The 20,949-nt window shown below is 39.8% G+C and overlaps 1 protein-coding gene across 4 annotated transcripts in view; it reads left to right on the forward strand.

The window, feature by feature from the left end:
* Nucleotides 1–20,949, forward strand: part of LOC146304727 (sodium-driven chloride bicarbonate exchanger-like) — a 61,741-nt gene that overhangs the window by 14,344 nt on the left and 26,448 nt on the right. For 3 of the 4 annotated variants that reach the window (XM_084713773.1, XM_084713777.1, XM_084713776.1), the window contains 10 exons: nucleotides 5,397–5,478; nucleotides 9,951–10,094; nucleotides 10,276–10,417; nucleotides 10,679–10,839; nucleotides 12,014–12,202; nucleotides 14,544–14,632; nucleotides 14,972–15,129; nucleotides 15,293–15,380; nucleotides 17,367–17,513; nucleotides 18,819–18,919. In XM_084713773.1, coding sequence (XP_084569899.1) covers nucleotides 5,397–5,478; nucleotides 9,951–10,094; nucleotides 10,276–10,417; nucleotides 10,679–10,839; nucleotides 12,014–12,202; nucleotides 14,544–14,632; nucleotides 14,972–15,129; nucleotides 15,293–15,380; nucleotides 17,367–17,513; nucleotides 18,819–18,919 — 1,301 coding nt within the window. The remainder of the gene's footprint in view (nucleotides 1–5,396; nucleotides 5,479–9,950; nucleotides 10,095–10,275; nucleotides 10,418–10,678; nucleotides 10,840–12,013; nucleotides 12,203–14,543; nucleotides 14,633–14,971; nucleotides 15,130–15,292; nucleotides 15,381–17,366; nucleotides 17,514–18,818; nucleotides 18,920–20,949) is intronic. The other variant, XM_084713775.1, reaches the window with a different exon arrangement.

Genomic DNA, 20,949 nt, shown 5'->3' on the forward strand with positions numbered 1-20,949 from the left:
GTCTAGTCATTTAATAGCGACAGCATCACTGCACTTTTTCCACAATCCAGTCTAGACATAATAACAGTGTTTTATATGTTGTTTTTTTCTGTTTTGAAGGGAGAAACCAGCTCTCTTGTTGTACTAGAATCCAATTTGATTTTTTGCAGGACAATGTGCATTCTTTTTTCTTTTTTTAAACATCTTTTCATTTCCTTTTAACAAGTGCGTCATACTTTTATTTTCTAAATAATACTGTGCAGCCATTCAACTATTTGTTAATGTACCCAAATGATTTATCAGTAAATTATTTAATCACTTCAATGCTTTACTTCTTAAGTTTTTTACTATTTGCAATGAAATATTGTTTATTTTCCTCAGATAAATATGTTAAAGCCTGCCTGCCACATTGCTACAGTGGTGCAGTGACTACTGCAGTGCTAATGCAGGGGAGATGCAGGGGAGATATAGGGGACTTGGGAGACAACTATCACAGTCTTTGTTAGACGTGTTAGATAGACAGAGGAGGTTACACACAATCAATATAATGCAGCAGTGGTTTTAAAATCCTCATCCTGTTGCATCCAGGTACTGCATGCTAGCTGTATTTATAAGTGGTGTAGTTCACATGGGTTGGGGATGGGGAGACACTGAGGAGTTTCCCTGGGGACCTGCAGGGCCAACCAGCAGAGCCAAACCCCTGCCCCTCTCCCAGGCTTGTCAGAAACACTCACATCTTTGCTGCCGTCACGACCATGAGGGCAAAAGAGATAAGAGATTTATCAGTTAGTAGGCTAGTTTGTCAGGTCTTTATTTAGTTATTATGGCCACTCTGGCATTAGAATGTGACCTCTGTGTCTCGAGTGCTGAAGATAGCGTGCAGTGGTCACAGTAGATAGCGTGCAGTGGTCAGTGTAAGTCTGTGGAGTGTTGGATCGCAGTGAATTGGAATGCAGAGGCATGGACAATGACAAAATTAACACATTAAGAAAGTCTTTGAGATTAACTATCTGTCAGGGGAAATCTAGGGAAGTCTGTCTGCAGGGACTCGATAATGAATCCCCATCTGGGCCTGTGTACTGTATGCGTGCTTGCATGTCTGTCTCGCCCTGTTCATGTCCCTCTATACAGTAAGCCCACCATGTCAGCTCTCAGCATCTGTCCACACACTCTTTTGATGCTTTGGCTTGTTTCTCACATGGTTGTACATGTGCATGAGCGTGTGTGTCTCTGTGTGAGTGTTGTACCACCAGTTCTCTTGCTTAATCCCTCAGGATCAGAGATTGATGGCCAGCATCAGGCACCTTTAGCTTGTCACAGTGCAGTTTACCACATGTCTACTCTGTAGTTATTTACAGTGTAGTGTAGTGCTCAGTTTTTGAAGTGCAGAACCTTTAATATTTCTGTTGGTTACATTTTGAGGAGGTATTTGTTGCAGCAAAGAGGTTAGTGGTGCAGATTTTCAACTGAAAAGCTGCTGATTCAAATTCTGCTGTCTGGTTTAGAAAAGCTGTGTGATGATTAGTTTTACATGTTTGCTTTTTCAAGGCAAATGTAAAGGTCCAATGTGTAAGATTTAGGGGGATCTGATGGTAGAATATGGTACAAATGTAATATTCCTAAGTATGTTTTAATTAGTGTATAATCACCTTACGGCCTTTTGCATTTTGTGAGTTTTGTGGCCACAGGTCTCGTGCTTGGAAGGTGAGGGTGAAACGAGTTGGCTGCTGTCCGAAACATCACGAAATCCTACACGCCGATCCTTAAACAAAAGACATTCCTTTAGGGCAAAAAGTTGAAAAATATACATGGACATTCATGTACAAAATGAAACACATCTTTAGGCTCTGTCACATCAGAAAGTGGCACAGCTTCAAGAAATGTGCCATTCTAGAAGTAGGGCTCGCTGGTGAACTGCTGCGAGCTAATGGCTAACAGGCTTGCATGCTGGGAACATGCAAGTGCAAGTCAGTCTGACATTTTTCTCTGTTTTACACATGAATTCATTTTATACAAATTTACACAACTGAGGGATAAAAATGCTCTCAGAAGTAGCGAGTCAGTCAGTCAGTTCACTAATTGAAAGTACCTAGCAGACTTACTTCCACCCTCTACGCAGTAGGCAATTTGTTAATTTTAAAGAGAAGAGATGGCCCAATGGGAGCACCCTGATGAAGGATGAATGGTTGTGATGTCTAGAATATTGCAGATCTAAGACAAAGCTCACAGAAATGTGGGACTAAGAGATAAAAGACGCAATTACAAATCTGTCTGCTACTTCAGCACCACGGACAGAGCCATGGATTTATCAATGCACAGCACAGTTCGGCCCTTTCCGCACTTACACGAGTATTTTTAAATACGTAGCTTTTTTATGCATTTGAGCCTTTCGCCTACACACAAACGGCATTCTAGGTCACTTAAAACAGAGCTTTTTGAAAACTCCTGCCAAGGTGAGGATAGAAAGGCAAAAACATTGAAAGTGTCGTTGCTGTTGAAAATGTTTGAATAAAAATAGCATTATCTGGGAGTATACTGTGCTCAGCAGTCACATTTCTCTGCCTGATCATCAAAGTCTGCTGCTGTATCTGATTGCCCCAAGGTATATTTAAGGCAATACTCAAATTCTCTACTAACTGTGGTCAAAATATTAGTTATGTGGTCATCTTGGGCTAGCTGTACTACATAAATCTGATGTACTGCTTTTGTTTTTTTAATCACATGAAGTGCAGTGAAGGACATCCTAGTCAGATTACACGGTCAGACCATGCAATATGGAACAAAAAATGATGGGGCTTTTAATGTGCTTCCTCTAACTCGCAATCTAGTGTGAGTGATTAACTACAGTATGTGTGTGACGTGGTCACAGTTCATTTTAAGTGAAGGATGTGGTTCCCAGGGCCGTTTCTCACCTGTAGTATGACTGTAGCTCTGGTGTGACAGATATCTCTCTTACAAGTTTTCTGTTTGCCGTCACTGTCTGTCTTGTCTAAATGCTAAATAACTAAAACAACTTGTAACCTTTCCAGCCGTGCCACTATTATTATCTTGTGCAAGATTACCATGGGGAAAATGAGAAATACGAAAAGAAAAGAAAGAACAATCTTGAGAAAACAACATGCAAAACAGAAACAAGGGGCAAAACAAAACAAGGAAACTTACTTTAACATGGAAAACAGTGCATTTTCTTCCTAAATATTCCATATATAACACAGAACACTGGTTCATTCAGAAGATGTTGCCATGCCTTATTTTTTTATTATAGTGTTTCATTGTGTTTTATTACCATATAATGGAAATTGAAGCAAACGCTCAGTCAGGTCTTGTGAAAAATTGTTCTTTTTTATTGGTTACTCGTAGTTGGTTGGCTTCAAGCTGGCATCAGGCAGCAAGAATTATGCCATTATTTAAATTAAAGCCAGTAGAACTATTACCATCAAAATATATGTAAAGCTGGCATTATGCAGAATGGCTCATTTCAGAATAACATACAGTATATTAGCTTGTATTATAATTATTGATGCATTCACTCAAACATAGAGTATTCCATTTCATTTTTGCATGATGTAATGTTTTACATTACAAGTGCTTTTAGGTTTCTATGATATTTTGTTTCATTGTTTGAATTATAACTTTTAATGTCTCTTTGCTGGTGAAGTTTTGCTATCTTGCTAACTATTGAACAGTTGATGATTTTGTCCGTTGTCCCCGTTAAATAAACAAATAAAATGAATAAAATAAATACATTTACTTAGGTACATTCCATTACTGCTAAATATCTGCAAAGTCGCATTAAAAACAACAAGGCAACTCAGACAGTGTAAAAATAACTGCTGTTACAACACTAATGACCTAATGCAGGACAGGTACACAGTCAAGAGACCTGCAGCTAATTCACTGAGGACGTCTAGAGGGCAGAGCACACATGATCCAAATGATAAACACTGGACTCCCAACAAGCACACACATACAGAGAGACAGAGGCAGATGAGGAGGGGGAAGGTGATGGAGGAGGCGTCACCATGACAACTTTTTGTTCTGTGGTGTTCATGGCGTGCAACTCCCTGGCCAGCGAGGTTTTCAGATTGATGAGTAACTACAGGAAGCTGTCTGTATAGATCACTGTCCACTGGCTTAAATAAGCATGAGTGGATACATGCAGCCTCATGTTATTACAAAACCCTCAGTGTTCATAAGGGTTAGTTTGTCAGTGACACATATTTTGAGCTGATAAGTGTTGATTGGGGAGTTGATATGGCTCGAGGGCATCTGTTCAAAATGATCAAAAGGGCTAAAATAACTCCGATCGGTGCAGACGTGTTGATTTTTAAGGTATCAGAGCTGACAATTTTGCTGTGTGGCAGTATTTCTCTGGGAACATCTTAATGTTGCAGGATCGGATGATGTCTGAGTTTCCATCCTGGTGCGAAACAATTGAAAACACCAGGAATAACAAGCCAGTGTTTTCATTAAATATTAAAGAGCAGAGTAAGCATTCAAACACCGGTCCCTCTTTCATTTTTCAAGGTCAGTGCTATTTATAGCAGTGGAGTAACTAGAAGAGCACTATGTTGAATCCATTATCACCAGTCCCTCCTTCCACTTTAAGCATCCAGTGTCTGCAGTTGCTCCAGTCACCGAGAAATCCGTCTTGCCAGAGGTGTGTGGGTGTCGGAGCATTCACATGATTGAAGGCTTACGCACAATGATGCGTTCTTATTAAAAACCATGACTCAAAAACAGCGTAATCTGGCACTCAGTAGATGAGTATGGATTTTTTTTTTTTTTTCAATTTATGATTGGCTGCCTTTTGTTGCCATGGTGACAGCCGGTGGAAGTTAGCCTTATAATGCTGAGTTTCTCTGTGTGTGCGTGCGTATTTATTTGAAGACACATCCTCCCACTAGGCAGGGATGGGGGAGGAGGGGGGGGTAGCTCTCAGTGTGCTCTTACATAACAACTTGTAGCATTTAGATGAAATATGGATTTTGCTTCAGTGAGGACAGAAAGGCTCCTTAGTCTGTCGTGTCAGAGATCAGCACCAGGAAATAACTATTAATTATTAATAGTGATTAAGTGGTGTCTCATATGGCCCATGTGTTAACCTTTATATGCTTCATATCTTACAGTACGTGTATGTGTGCGACTCTGTATGAGAATTGGGTAGCACTTAATACATGCTAATTGAATGACGATGATAAATCATAAATGATAGTGAATTAAACTTTGATTAAAAGTTATTCTACTATTAACAAACAATGAAATGATAATTATGTTCACTAATTATTAGTATGATATAGTATTATTAGCAATAATTTAATGTTGTCTCATCATTTGTTTCATATAGTTAATAATGAATGTATATATATTATAATATATATAATAATAATGTCTGTCTGTGTTTTTGCCTCTTCTAGAGAACTGATGAGGAGGCAGTGGTGGACCGCGGGGGCACACGCTCCATGCTCAACACCAACTTTGAGAAGGAAGAACTTGAAGGTAACACCCAAAAGTGATAATTAACATTTAGGTCTACAGAACTATACGGTCACTTAGAGACCGCAGACCTCCACCAAGACCATTAGTTCACTGTTCTATGATATGCAAATCTGCAAGCATAACAACTATATACGTCTGGATATATTTCCAAAGTAAAGCTTTTTGGACTAGAAAAATACAATCATACAGCCACTGAATTCAACCTCCTCTGATTTACTAAACTAAGATTTAATTGCCTTGTTAACCTATCATTTAATTTAATTTATTTGTGAGACTCAGGACCATGATCACATGGTATGGCAAAGTACAACAAATGTTCCTTAAAATAAGCAAAGACATTCTTCAAAAAACTTTTGGCAGAATACTTTACTCATCCCCCAGATGATTAGCATCATCACAAAAGTTGCAATGGTCAATGGCCTCCACAATTGTTGGTATCTTTGTATCTTCAGACCCATTTTGTTATTTGAAGGTGCAGTTTCTTTCCCTTTGCAGTTAATCTTAACTGATGGGATGTCACAATATATTTTCTGCAGAGTTCAATAGCAGAAAACCTGTCTAACATAGCAGACTCTCTGACAGCAGAGCTTACTGTCGGCTGAAAACTTGTCTGTCCACCTGTCTCAATAATTACAAATGGATATTAGGGTTTGATGAAAGTCCTGCAGCATCAAAGAACGTGGGCTTTATTATCTTCAAGCATGTTTGCATCAGCATTTGATCCTTGATGAAAGAGACTGAGATGCCCATTTCTGCACCAACAGCATCCTGAATTTACACAGAGCCCAGAACATAAACTGATACAAAAATGCCAAGGAAATTCCTCAGAATGCAATGCAGCTGCACAACATGTTGTTTGTGTTATGCTACAGTAGTATGAGTGGCTCTTCATTTGTGCTTACTATTATTGCTGCTACTATCTCCCCTCCTACGCGTTTAACACAGCTGAGCTGAGGTTCAGGCACATTGTCTGGGTGTACTTTAGGAAACAAACAGAAGGCACGCTGAGGGAAAATGGGGACAATAAATAACAATGCTTCATCAGAATATAAGTCCCAGAATGTGCTGAAGATGACAGATGTATCTGTCATGATATAGCATGTGAGAAAGGAGAAAATAAAAAGAACCATCTTGAGTAAATGACATACAAAACAGAATCAAAGGGACAAAATGTAAAATAAACATAATTCCTTACCATATAATACTCAAATAATATTAAAAAACTGATGCGTTGAAGTGAGAGTTATTACTGAAGCAGAACCTGTTCCTCTGTCAGCATCCACTGTATTATCGTTGCCAGGCAACGTTCACCCAGGGAGACGACAAAGATGTCACTCTTTGATTCTGCCACTCCGGTGCCGGTGAGACAGCACTTTCATCTGAAGGACCCTCATCCTCGGATGATGGTTGCTGTAATGATGAGGAGAGGGAGATCCTCTGAAGTTATCTCTGTCCAAACTACACAGCTCCTTTCAGCCCCAGCACGCTTACACTCATATTTGGGTGGTTTGCATGACATGATCTGTTTCCACTGTGAGAGAATGAATTGAGAATTAATTCTTTGACTTTTTGTTGCTTTTCTTGGTGGCTAAGGTGAGAATATGTGGCTCCATATTTGGTGTCAAAGTAAGTTGTACTCTTTTGGCACTACCATATCATACTTTTTCAATACCACATTTTCAAAACTATACAGTCTGCATTAATAATACATTTGATAGTGCTGAAAATACCGAAGCCATAAGAAAATATGTGCTGATTCAAGACCTCAGGCCACTTCAGGTCAGTCTTTACTGTCCTGCCTGAAAATTACCTTGCACTAAAACAGAGGATACTGGTATTGTAATAAAATTCTGGTGTCATGAGTCGTGACAACATTTGCTGTTCCTGTGCGTCAGAGCCACATAGCCAGAGCCAGTTGTGTGAAGAGAATGCACAATCCCCAGCCAATCAGAGTTGCTGTGCAGAGCAGTGCATACATGAATACACGCACAAAGACTTAAGGATATGGAACACCAAAAACTCAGCACGCCACACACCACTGCATGAATTCAGGCCTCGACTGAGTGAAAGCCGCTGAGACGTGGTGACAGAAGAAAAGAGAAAAAGACATCCTATGACATCAGCAGTTGTTCAGGCCCGGGGGAGGCAAGCTATTTTTGTTGAGTCCCCAACTCATGAGTCTTGACTCATGAACTTTAAAGCTCTAGTGCTCTGTCCTTATGTTTTCCCTCTCATACCTTATTGTTCCTGTCTGCTGGATTGTGGCTTTTATTGTGAAATTTGCTTGATGTGTGAAGTCAGACTCTCCGCTTTCCTCTGCTTCTGACATAAATAATTTAGAGGATGCTAACAGCAGTTAGCTCTGGATGAATGCCTCTATATAAGTGTACACTCTGACGGAGTCAAATACACTCCCAAATGGCAAATACATTTTGACATATAGTTAGTTTTCTCATTACATTTTCTGAGACTTCACTTAACCTCTGTCCTGTATTCCTGTTGGTGAAATGTACTAAGTGAGTGGCTCTTTTCAAATGCTATGATGTTAGTGTGCTCTTAGGTGATTCATGTTGTGTCTTTGCTTTGCTTAAATCTGATTAGTGCGCTATGATGTGATTAGTCGTGTCTCCAAGCAAGTGAAAACAATTTAAGACACTGATGTGGGATATTTTCCCCTCAGACAAAATGAAAACATACTGCGTTTTTCACTGGTACTCTGACAATAATAAACAGAATATGCTTATTTATTTCTGAACCCAGTACTTATTAAGTTGGTTATTATGCTTTACTTTATAATGCTGGTATACCAATTCTAATGTACTAATCAAATACACACGCTATTTACCTTGATATAATCCGATACATAATAAAAACAAAAAAGTTGAAGAAACTCAAAATTTTGAAAAAAAAAAAAAAAATTTCAAAAAGGTTTTACCAACTAATAATATTTTGATGAGATAATTTATTTTTCTCTTTTAGATGAAAATGATATCTTTGAGTTTTAGACACCTTAAATGTCTTAATATTGGTCCCCATGTTTTATTAAACACTCCTACATACACTGGCTATTTGTCACAACCAGAGTTCAACGAGTTCAGAGCAGCGTCTCTTGTAGACCCCAGAATGGCCACAAGGTGGTCGGGCTGCTATTGTTGTCAAATGCTTTTGAGTAAAAATCAAATGCAGAAGTCCAGAGTGAGTGGAGGTAGGGGCATTTCCAGATTTGGCGTGTAAGAGTGTCATCTTGATTCTTACATTTGTTACATAACAAGTGGGAAACATTTTGTTTACTTTCACTTTTGCGTAGTGCAGCCTATTGTGTTATTTGGGAGAGGATATTTTTGTAACTGGGTACAGTGTGATTGGACTCTGTATCCTTTAGCTGTGGTGATACCAGCAGTGAGGAGAGCAGCAATTCCTTTGCAATTTACCCCTGTGCTTTCTTAATGGTAAAAAAAAGAGGCAATGATGAAATACAGACTCAGTTTATTATCATCTGATGGATCCAATTTTGTAGCTCTCAAGCATCACATTGCTCTTGGTGTCACATTATGCTGGACACTGAGGCACCTCATACGGTGCAAGAGGCAGATAAAAAGAACAGAGTGTCCAATAGTCTTGTCTCTGTCCAGCCACTGAGCTGAGGGCCGGCGGGAAGGAAGCAGCGGCCAGGCAGCTCGACCGCAATAAAGGAGGAGAAAGTCAGCTTGGATTATCTTCACGCTGACCCTGTAGATGCACGCTCATGTGTGCATGTACACGCACAGGCACACGCAACAGGCACGTTCAGTATCCCAGTCTCATTATCTGTAATGATTTGAAATTAAAATACCCCTCACTGTAAAAGTCAACCAATTTCTAAATTAATTTCAGCTTCTTCAAAGAGGACAATAACTCTGTATTCAAGAACAAGTACAAAAGTCTGTGGAGATGGCAGTTAATTAAGTGCCTCTTTTCTGGTTTCATTATTACTGAGTGTTTTTATAGTTATTTCACTGCACGTTTTCTCCAACGTGTTTCAGGGAACTGACTCAGTCACTCAGGGATGCCCACTCTCATTGCTCTCGTTGCCAATATTGCCAGCTACAAGCTCTGAAAGTCTATCCACCTGATTCCTAGCTTCATGATGCCTTGTATGAATTTCAGTCCAGTCTAAATTTACTCATAAAACACATTTAAAAACAACAATTGACCAAAGCACAAACAAAACACAAAGACTAAAGGGCAGTAATATAGAAAGCCAACTCATTCCTGGCCACAACTGCAAATGTGCAGTCCCTCCCATTATGTGTTCTGTAAAGTTTAAAACAACCCTTATCATTAAAAGTCAAGACTTGATTTCAGCTTCTTCAAAGGAGAAGCTTTCTATTCCTTGTGCAAGGGAAGTAAATACTTTTAAATTAGCTCAAAGAAAATATGTGATGGGTGGCACTGTGAAAAGACTCCTTTTGTCTTCTGCATGTCGTCTCCAGGTCACCGCACTCTCTACATTGGGGTTCACGTCCCACTGGGCAGGAGATCGCACAGACGTCACCGTCACCACGGACACAGACATAGGAAGAGGTCCAAGGAGAGGGACTCTACAGCTGATGATGGAAGAGAATCCCCCTCACACAGTAGGTCTCAAAATAGACCAAATCAGACTCCAGCAAGTTTTAACTGATTGACTTTAAATAAAAGTACACTTCAAACGACTTTCTCCATCACATTTTTCAAATCTTTCCTGTTGTATGCTTGGTTCCTTTCCCCTTCTTTTCTCTATTTCCACTTGTGCCCCGCTTGTCCCATTTGCTGCAGCAGACACACCAGCTCAGAGGGTGCAGTTTCTTTTGGGAACAGAGGATGGCGATGAGGAGCACATCCCCCACGCCCTGTTCACCGAGCTGGACGAAATCTGCCTCAGGGAGGGTGAGGACGCAGAATGGAAAGAGACAGCCAGGTACACTGCTGCTGTCGGCCACATGGGCTGGGTCTTGCCAGCTGCGACATTTTCCTCCGTTGCACCTGAGAGTTCGATTCTGTTCGTGTCTGACCACAAGCTTTTTATCTCAGGGCTGTTGTTCTGGCGTCCTACCTCTCAGGAGGTCAACACTTGACTTCATTTCATGCACACTTTAACTTCATCATAACTTACAGCACTTACAATTACAAATGTAATATGTCCGATGAATTTACCGAGTGCTGTTTTTAATGTGTACAGGTGGCTTAAGTTTGAGGAGGATGTCGAGGATGGTGGTGAGCGGTGGAGTAAACCCTACGTAGCCACTCTGTCCCTACACAGTCTTTTCGAGCTTCGCAGCTGCATCATGAACGGTACAGTGATGCTGGACATGAGGGCCAACTCTCTGGAGGAGATCGCAGGTAAACACTTGGGGCTGAAGAGTTTCGCATTGTCGCTCCATGTAAAATATGACTGTTTGTGCCTCATGTGAGCAAACAAAAATAACATATGGAGTTCCCCAAGGCTCAATTCTCGGGCCTAATAATTGTTCAGAGAGTCAAAGACAAGTGAGTAGAAGTCAGGCCTCACCTTCAAATTCTAACATTATACACCAATCTAAACTTTAACATCCATACCAAGGCAATTATAAAATCAGGGTATTTTAAAAACATAAAAATGCATAAAGAATGAAATTAATTCTGACGCAGCAATGCCTTAAAAAAACATGTTTTTTTATTTAAGAGACCCAACCAAGAAAGTGGATCACATCACTCTAGGTCTCAGATCTTTGCGCTGCTTCCTGTGTGTTCAAGAATTCACTTTAAAATGCCACTATTGGTTCGTAAGTCACTGAATGGTTTGAGGCCGAAATTTAATTTCTGATCTGCTTCTATGTTCTGAACCATTCAGACCTCTTAGATCATCTGCTCTGCATACTGTCCAAAGGGACAAAACTAAACATGGAGAAGCAGCAGAGATCAGTTTTTATGGACTGCATTATCTGCAACAAACTCCCAGAAAACTTGCGGTCTGCTCCAACTCTCAGCTCTTTTAATTCAATTCCTTTTTAATTTGTGTTATTTAATTTTAGCTTATATTTATCTTCTATTTTAATCAAGTAATTTTTAGATAATTTTATGTGTTTTTATATTGCCTTGTGTTACTTATATATCTTGTCTTAGCATTGTAGAATTGCCTTATTGGCAAGGAAGGTTGAAGGTTTGTAACAGAACAGAAGCCAGGTTATGAAACGTTAACGTTAAGTCCATCCAGGAATTTGTTTTCAAATGCTTTGCTTCTTTGTGTGCAGGCTCATTTGACCGTGTCTAGAAAGGAATAAGGGAACTGTGTTTCAGCTTTTTAGGGCAGCAGAGAGATTGTTTACTGTGCTGCTGAAGAGATCCGTTGAACTTAACCTGGTTTTGTGCGATTAAATCAGCAGCAGTGGGTCGGTTTTTGTTGGAATAATCAGCTTAGCATCGCTGGCTGCCACGGAGAGACAGACACTATCAGGAGTAGCGTTTGTGAATTTAAAATGAACTGGTGAAACCTACAAATGTCTGTTCCCTTGTGTGTGTGTTTTTACTTTACCAGACATGGTTCTGGATCAGCACGAGGTGTCGGGGCCTGTAGGTCAGGATGCGAGAAAGAAGATCCGCGAGGCCCTGCTCAAACAGCACCACCACCAAAACCACAAGAAACTGGCCAACCGCATTCCTATTGTACGCTCCTTTGCTGATATTGGCAAAAAGCAGTCTGAACCTCATTCCATGGACAAGAATGGTGAGCAAATGGTCTGAACACACATATACACACAGACCTGTCAATTGCCAAAACTGCTTTCTCATGGTAACCGTTTCCTATGTAAATAAATACAGTATATTTTTCTGTATAATGTTTTAATCCTTTGCATGAAGTGTGTCCATCTGTAACCTGTTTGATATCTCATTTTCTCCTCTTGTTTGTGTTTCTCTGTGTTTGTGTATGTGTCTTGTCTGCTGTGTTTTGTATGTTTGTGTGCATGTGTGTCAAACACTTTACCAGTAAATGGCATCTATTATCAAACCATAAAAGCTCCCAAGTGTTTGCCTGAAAAACCACCAAGCACCAAGAGTGTTCCATTTAAAAAGGCCTTTTCCTGTGTGGCATGGCCACGGTGTGTGTGTTGCGCGTCATGTCCGTCCACCCCTCCATCACCTTCGAGCTTGTTCAGGAGCACCTGCCACATGACACCAGACACGGCCTTTGGCATACCGAACCCCAAACGTCTTAGTGTCCTTCAGGCAGTAGCACAAGGCTACTGTCCCATCTCACAGGAAGACACAGAGCAGGAAATCTGGACAGGCAACCAGAGCATCTAAGCTGATACTAAACACTAAAAGACTTCAGATAATATAGCAGTAGTAAAAGTAGAAAAAGGACACATTAAAGGGGAGAGTATCATCATGAGCGGTTAGAAATGGTTTATGTGCAGCCTAGAAGAATAAAAAGAAAACCTCTGCATTTTTAAACATATGCAACTTTCTCTTTATGCACAGCTCGCAGTCGTGATGTTCCTCCAGCTGTTCTATTTTTGAGACTTAAAAGTAAAGCATTAAAAAGAGAAGCAGATTGTTTAAAGTATGCAGAAGTTTTTGTACTTTCAACGTCTTAGAAAAACTTTGAGTAAGTGGTAGTTATTGTGCAGAATTATTCATGTAGCCCAACAGGGCATGTGCTATGTGCCAGTTTTCATGATAATGCTCTCCACTTTTTTTAATCAAAAATGTGTTTCATGTCTACAAACCATAGGAGTGACTCGTGTTCTACACTCAAAACAGTCACTAATTACTAGTAGTGGTAGCTCCTCACTTTAAATGGAAAATTCTGCACTTTTCATGTGGATATTTACTCATTGTTTATGGTAAGTCTAGTCAGTTGGAGCAATAAATCCCTGAGTGCTTCTATATTGACAGAGAAATATGATTCTACCAGTGCAAAATCTGTTGTTCTTCCTGCATCCAGCACTGATGCAGTGATGTTGCTGATGTTAGGAAAGAACTACAGACTGTTTCAGCTTGGATTGCTAGTCACATCCTCTGAATAGCCAGGGGGTGTTAGATTGATGAGAATTTTTGTCACCAAATGCTATATTTTGGCCAACAAAGCAATAGCTACAGGTTAAGTGGCATCAGAAGCTTGCACACAATGCATTGAGGAATCTGTTGTTTTGTTTGAACACACTTACCATCGACACTGATTGGACATCCACATGAAAAGTGCCGCATTTTCCCTTAAAATTCATAGTGTAACTCAATAACCTGAAATAAAGTTTTCATTTTGTTGTCTTTGGGATTGTAACATAAAGAACTAGTTCAACATTTTGGGAGCAATGCTTCACTTTCTAAGCCAGTCAGTTTATCTTAGCAAGGATGGAAACAGCTAGCTTGCTCTATTCAAGGATGAGCTTTAGAGGTGCTTGTAGATGGATGCTCCTATTGGACTGACCTGGCCTCATATCTAAACTGACAGCTAGAATCTTTTCATCTAACTCTTGGTGAGAAAGCAAAAAAAATTATTTCCCAAAGTGTTGAACAATTCCTTTAATGGTAATAGCAAGGCACATTGTTAACATTCCCCTCAATTGCTGTGATTTGCTCAAACAGCTGTAACTGATGTATTCACAGCAAAAATTGCTTGAAAATTTAACAATCTTTGACTTTGTTTCAAAAGTAAAACAATGCAAGTTGTATAAATACCTGTTGATACACTTTAATTTGAAATGCAAGTTAAAGATTGTGGATAATTTAGTTCCCGACACTTGATTTGGAACAACTGAGCCCAGCCAGAATCACTATTTCCACTGTGCCACTGAGCTTTCACCGCATAGTCTTAATATTAAGCTAACTCACCAGGTACACTCTGAAACATGGTACAATATTGTGTTTTTTTTGTCACTAGGGCTGAACCTTTTTATCAGTAAAGGTACAGCACCTTCAACAAAAAGATTCACTGTTGTATCATAACATTTCAGAGAATGTAACTGTACCCTGCGGTCACTCACTGAAGACCTCTGTCTTTGTGTGGGAAAGTAATATTGTGATAGTGAAAACTGACGTGATGTGCTTCCTGCTCTGCCTGACAGGCCAAACAGTCTCACCTCAGTCCCAGCCGGCAAACAATGAGGGCAAACAGGACGTCAGCCGAGAAAACAGTGCCGTCGACTTCAGCAAGGTGAGCAGTCAGACCCACCACTGATCCCGCTGTTTATCTACGGCCACTGATAGCTGGACACATAACTAGTACTGTATATTTAACCAAGATTGGGTTACGTGTGAAATGGTCACCGTAAGACTCTTCACCCTGGGAACCTGAGTGGAATTTAACAGGAGCACAGCTTGTTTTCTTTTGTTGTGTGGACAGATCAGAGTCAGATCCAGCCAGTGTTTCCAGTTTTTATTTTGGTGTTTTACTGTAATAACCACTTTCAATTCATAAATCTCAAACCATATTTTTTATACTAATATTTTATCCACAGAAGTGTTGTTGTTATGGTTTCCTTCTGTCTCACAGATTGACCTCCACTTCATGAAGAAGATCCCTCCTGGTGCCGAGGCATCCAACGTCCTAGTGGGGGAGCTTGAATTCCTAGACCGCCCTGTGGTGGCCTTCATCCGCCTCGCTCCCGCTGTGCTGCTGAACGGCCTGGCTGAGGTTCCCATCACCACCAGGTTATACACCAACTGCTTGAAAAGCCCCCTGCTTGTCTCCACCGCTCTCTTTTTCTCTGTCTTCTGTATCAAGTCTGAATAGATAAGCTGATAATTCCCTGAATGCTTCATTAGAAAAGGATTTGACTTTTGCCCAAAACCTGTTGTCTTTTGTGTCGCACAGGTTTCTTTTCATCCTGCTTGGCCCTCTGGGAAAAGGTCCACAGTATCATGAAATTGGCCGGTCTATTGCTACCCTGATGACTGATGAGGTGAGGCATTATCAATGTTATCAATGTGTGGAGTAATGATGCTAGCAGGGGTGGAAGAAATATTCAGATCTTTTATTTCAGCATTGTACTGCTGCAGACTGAGTCAGCCTAAAAACATATTTTAGCCACAATAAAAGAATCCCACCCAAAAAATCAATATAAATTGATAAGTTGGTGTATGCTTTATAATATTTTCAGTGAGCCAGTCATTTAGTTTGGGAATACATTTTCTCAACCGTAGTACTTCTGTATTTCTATGCCACACAGTGTATTATGCTACAGATCAGCTGTTTGGGTCAGACTTAATAGTGATTTATTCAAGAGACAACAAATTAAAAATAAAATGAGTGATTATGACAGTGACAACAAAATGCTGTTCACTGTAAAGACAAGAGGATACATTTAAGAATCAGAGGATACAGAAGAAGAACTACAGATGAAGACTCCTTGAAAAAATGCAAATACAAAAGCAGGGTTGTACGACAGTGGTGTGTTTATGTCTGTGTTAAGGCTGATATCACTCAACTGAACACAGTGAAATGTACGGTGACCAGAACACTCTCTCTGAAATCTTTAAGAAAGTAATGTTTAATTTTACTCTGCTTCTCCAAACTATGGGGGGTGTTGACCAGCATCTACTGTAGGTAGTACACTTATTATTGTTAAGTACATAATACAACCCCACGTCAAAAACACAAAACTATCCCTTTAATGCCTGAAGACTGGACGTGAATTTAGACATGAAGGCATTAAGCTGAGGAGACCTGACTTGGTGACCCATAAATATTGAAAAAAGCTCCACTGAATGTTGTTTGTCTTTTGGAGTTCTGCCAAACTGTCATGAATAATAAATAACCAGGAAACACTCACCTTCAGTTACAGCTGCTGGCACCAGAATCAAATGGAGAAAACTCTAAATTCAGATGAGAGAAAATAGCCTCTCATTATAGAATTAATTAGTCTGTACACATAACTGAGTAGTTTCACCTCTTAATATCCAGCATATTGCCTATTTTCATCTCTGCAGTCATGAAAATAATGATGCACAAATAATTCATTTTTGTGCTGGTTCCTGCTTTTAGTTACTTAAAGATCTCTTTGTTTATGTCAGATATTTAAGAATATTAATAAAGTGTTTTCTCGAAGACGTGAGATGTGATTTGTTAAAAAACAGCTCTGAGTCGAGGTGGAACTAATTTTAAGTACTTAATAAAGTGTTGGGCTGTCTAATCTGCATAAAGCTAAATCTTATAAAGACATTTCTGCCTGTAACTGAATTTTAAAAAGCACCCAAGGCATCTTATTTTTAATATCTGTTTTTGTTGTTATAAAAAGCATTAGGGTAGCTTAGGGAGTAGAGAAACTATCCTGTGAATCTGAAGTCCACCTATTTGCTCTGCAGTTGCTTTTCTATGACTGATCCTGACATTTAACCTCAGGAAAAGCCTTTGGGGATCAGCAGAGTATGACATGAAAGCTGTGACAGGATTTCCCACAGTGCCACTATGAGCTAATGTTACTGCCCATCATCAGAGCCAGATGTTGCCTTTTTTTTTTTTTCAATGCCACCGTCCTCTGGGATGCACGAAAATAGAAGCATATGGATGTCAACCTTCTTCATCATATATGGGAATAATTTGTACCGATACGCCCTTGTATCCAAGAGTCATATTCTTTATTCTGATGATGGGATACTTGAAATAAACTGACATTTGCATCTGAATATTTAACATTGTTGTTGTGTTCATGTTATGTATGGAGATAGCAATAATCCTCTGCTGAGTAATCTTTCATGGCACTGCTGGTATAGGAATTTCTGTCTGAAAATCCACTGAAATGTGCTCAGTGATTCAGCGTGATAGAACCAAGCAGAAAATATTATATAATGGATGTTGTATTGAAGAAAATAATCATTTAAATATATTCATGCCACACAGAAAAATCCATTGACTCATATTTTATGCCTCCGCTCATCTTGCCCCACAGATTTTCCACGATGTTGCGTACAAGGCCAAAGACAGGAACGACCTGGTGGCAGGCATCGATGAGTTCCTGGACCAGGTGACGGTGTTACCTCCCGGAGAGTGGGACCCCTCCATCAGAATAGAGCCTCCCAAAAACGTGCCCTCTCAGGTAAACTCCCTTTTTATGTAACAAAAAGCATATTTATATAAAGATTACTGTTCAAAACTTTAGAATCACCTGTTGTATGAATGTTTTTCTTCTTTTCTTCAATAATGCCTGTTTCAACAAGGATAAAAACTGTTAAAATCAGACAATAAATGTTTTATTTACATCTGAAATACTGCAGTTTTGGCCCCAAAAGAAGAATAATTAAAAGTCAGTGTCAGTGTCTCTACATTGTTGCACAGAGGTGGCAAAAGTACACACATTAGTTCCATCATATTGGAAAGAAGACAGATATCTCCAAAACTCTGCAACTCACTCCAAACTAGAAGGTAGAAAGAAAATATGTGTTTTTGTCTCTGGGGTGAACTGTCCCTTTAAGTCTGCACAGATTTTGATGCTAAGCTTCTTTTACCAAAGACTGCTGATTTCATATTTTCTTATTTTAGTGTTGCTCAGATGTATCTTTGTCTCCTTCTTCCCTTTCACTTGTCAGTCTAGTTGAACCATTATAGAACATCTCATTCTGCACAGAGAAAACCCTTTTTTGCAAACGCTTCATACACAATAAAATCATGACAGACCATTCAGAAATATATTGTAGTCCTCTCAGCTATTTGACTGTACTGAATCAAGCTTTTGTGGCAAGTGATTACACACTTTTTTAAGAAAGTGTTTGTTGCCTGTAACATAACATAAACAGAATGACAGATTCCATTTTTAAAGAATCATCTCCACCGCTGCCACTCAAAAAGCTCTTTGAGAGTCTGTTTAGAGTTTGAACATCTCTGTATATAATGCCATTCTCGCGAGTCCCCTCTGCTTCGTGCTGCCTACTGAGAAATTTTTAAACATCTGCGTTCTCCTCTAATCTCAACTGCGTTGTACTCTGCGCTTTGATGCCTCTCCCCAGGGTTCTGCTCTCAATCCTCTCCAAAACATTAGTTATTTTTCCTCCATTAGTTATTTTGGTCGACTTTGAAAAGCACTCCGCCATCTTGTTTGAGAGTTATCCAACAGAAAGCTGCTCCTGCAGATTTAAAAAAAAAAGTCTTGTTTTTCTTTTCGTCTTTGTCATTAGGCTCCTGAGGTGAATTAATGACACGCTGCTGTGCAATTAGATGGTTATGCTGATGAGCCATGTATCAAAATATGCCAGATTCATGCATAAGAGATCATTCATTTGGGGTTGGAGCGTGGTTAAAAGTATGTTGGACTAAGTGTAACATCTGGTGAAGATTTAAGTACAGCTGACACTTGTGATAATGGCTGGTAACAGACAGCTGACTGGCAGTGATCTTACCTGCACAGGAAAAGCGGAAGATTCCCCCTGTTCCCAATGGAGTGACAGATCTTGGAGAGTCGGAGGAACACGGAGGGCACGGTGGCCCTGAGCTCCAGCGCACTGGGAGGTAAGTGTGAGAGAGGAACAGCGTGATTTGCGATGTACAGCCTTGAGCTCTCTCAACTTGTCTTTGTCCCCGTCTTCCTGTCGCCTGTTCTCTGCCTCGCTGTCCCCAAACTGTAAATTTAGCTCTCTTAAGAGGCAGACTACCCTACTGGCCCATTATCATTCCTCACACTTCAACTCCACAAAGACCTTTTGTTTGAGTTTGAATTCATTATGACTGTAGAGACGTCCCAGCATGCTATCCCACGCATAAAGTCACACATTCTTCAATATTGCAGTGTTGTTGTATTATTTAACAACACTTTGCCTCCTCACACTGCACGCAAAGTAACAAGGTAGATGTACTGAAATAATATTCTTAGCTGAAATATTCTCATCACATGAAGTACTTGTATTTCTGCTTCTTTATACATCTCACTAGTTACTAGATACTTTTCCACCATTTGCAGTTTGGCTTATTATCTTATCTTAATGCACCAAACCCTAAGATTCACATAAAAGTAGCAGAAAGATTTTTTTTTTTTTTTTGACTGATTTTCTGGAAATGCTGATAAAATTTGCTCTACATTTGGATGGAAATTTGACTTATAATGAACAATTTAACCAAAGAGACATTTTAAAGGTAGAATTTATATTTAATCCAGATGCCACACTTCCTTTCACAGTATCTTTGTGTGTATTTCTGTCACAGGTGATACATGTTTCAGCAATATATCCAAAAAAAATAACAGGTTCAAATAAAAACATAATAAAAATAATCACAAAAAACTCCAAAGCACTCTCCTTAAAAACAAAATGCCAAAATGCATCATGGCTTCTTTTGTTTCAATAAAGGCATTTTAATTGTTTTAAAAGAGAGTTTCTTGGATTTTTTTTGTGATTTTGAGCACATGTATCCCAATCCACAGAGCACCTCAAAGAAACTCAATTTCAGTCCAGGAAGCACTGATAATGTAATACTGCTGGACCAGTACTTCTACATTTGATACCTGAAGTATATTTATGAATAATAAGTATAAGTATATTATTATTTTAATGGTACTTTTTCTTAAGTAAAAGACATACCTCCTCCACTACTGCATTCATTCATCAAGACACATATTATCACTGTGTGTGTCGTGTATTTGTAGTAACCTCCCTCCTGCTGTCTTTATTATAATAATCATGTCAACAGTGCTAATAACAAGGCATTTCTTGTGCTCTGAAACTGAATTTCTAAATGAACAGTGGACTTAATTACTTTGATTCACAACAAGAGAGACTTAATGAGGCTCCCACTATAGTCTCATTAGGTTGTTTGCTTTTTAAAATTATCACTTAACCCGTAAACGCATACCTCTTGTTGGGACAGTGTTACACCCTGTCTCATTCTTTAATTTTCTTTAAATAAATCCTTACATCCTGGGCATTGAAGGGACAAAAACTCAAAATGTAGACTGTTCATTTCTCCTTGATGAAGGCAGATTTTCAAATAGTCTTGACATCAAGAATTTAACTTTTACACAGTTTTATGGCATAAAGATACAGCATGGTTTCACAAACAGGAAAATATTGAGATCTTGCAGAAAAGATTAAAGATGACAAAGTATCCTGCTGTCATCACCCACAAATCACGTTATAATACCAGGAGGATTCTTGACCCCCCCACATGAAACAATGACATAACAGTGCAGCGTGTTCAGTGTACATCTTGGTGGTTTAATAGGAGCGCAGTGAGTGATGTGCTGCTGCTGAGCTGCGGTATGCTGCGGCTCTTATCCCAGCTAAGATTGGCCGGAAGCCCAGTCTCAGCTATCAAACCGACTCCCCTCCATCTCCTCCTCCTCCACCACCACCACCACCACCTCCCGGGACATGGCATCGCTGCCTACTGCTCAGACTGAAATAAGCATAACGTCCCGCCCCACTGTTGCCATAGCAACCACCTCCAGCGAGTTCACCGCGGTCCCGGCGCGCTGCAGCAGGAGGGCCTGCTCGCTCGCTCACCGATAGAGGCACGAGGAGACAAATGTACACACACTTACGCACATC

Source organism: Lutjanus erythropterus, chromosome 24, assembly GCF_056507025.1.
Source record: "Lutjanus erythropterus isolate fLutEry1 chromosome 24, fLutEry1.hap2, whole genome shotgun sequence".
NCBI lineage: Eukaryota > Metazoa > Chordata > Actinopteri > Lutjaniformes > Lutjanidae > Lutjanus > Lutjanus erythropterus.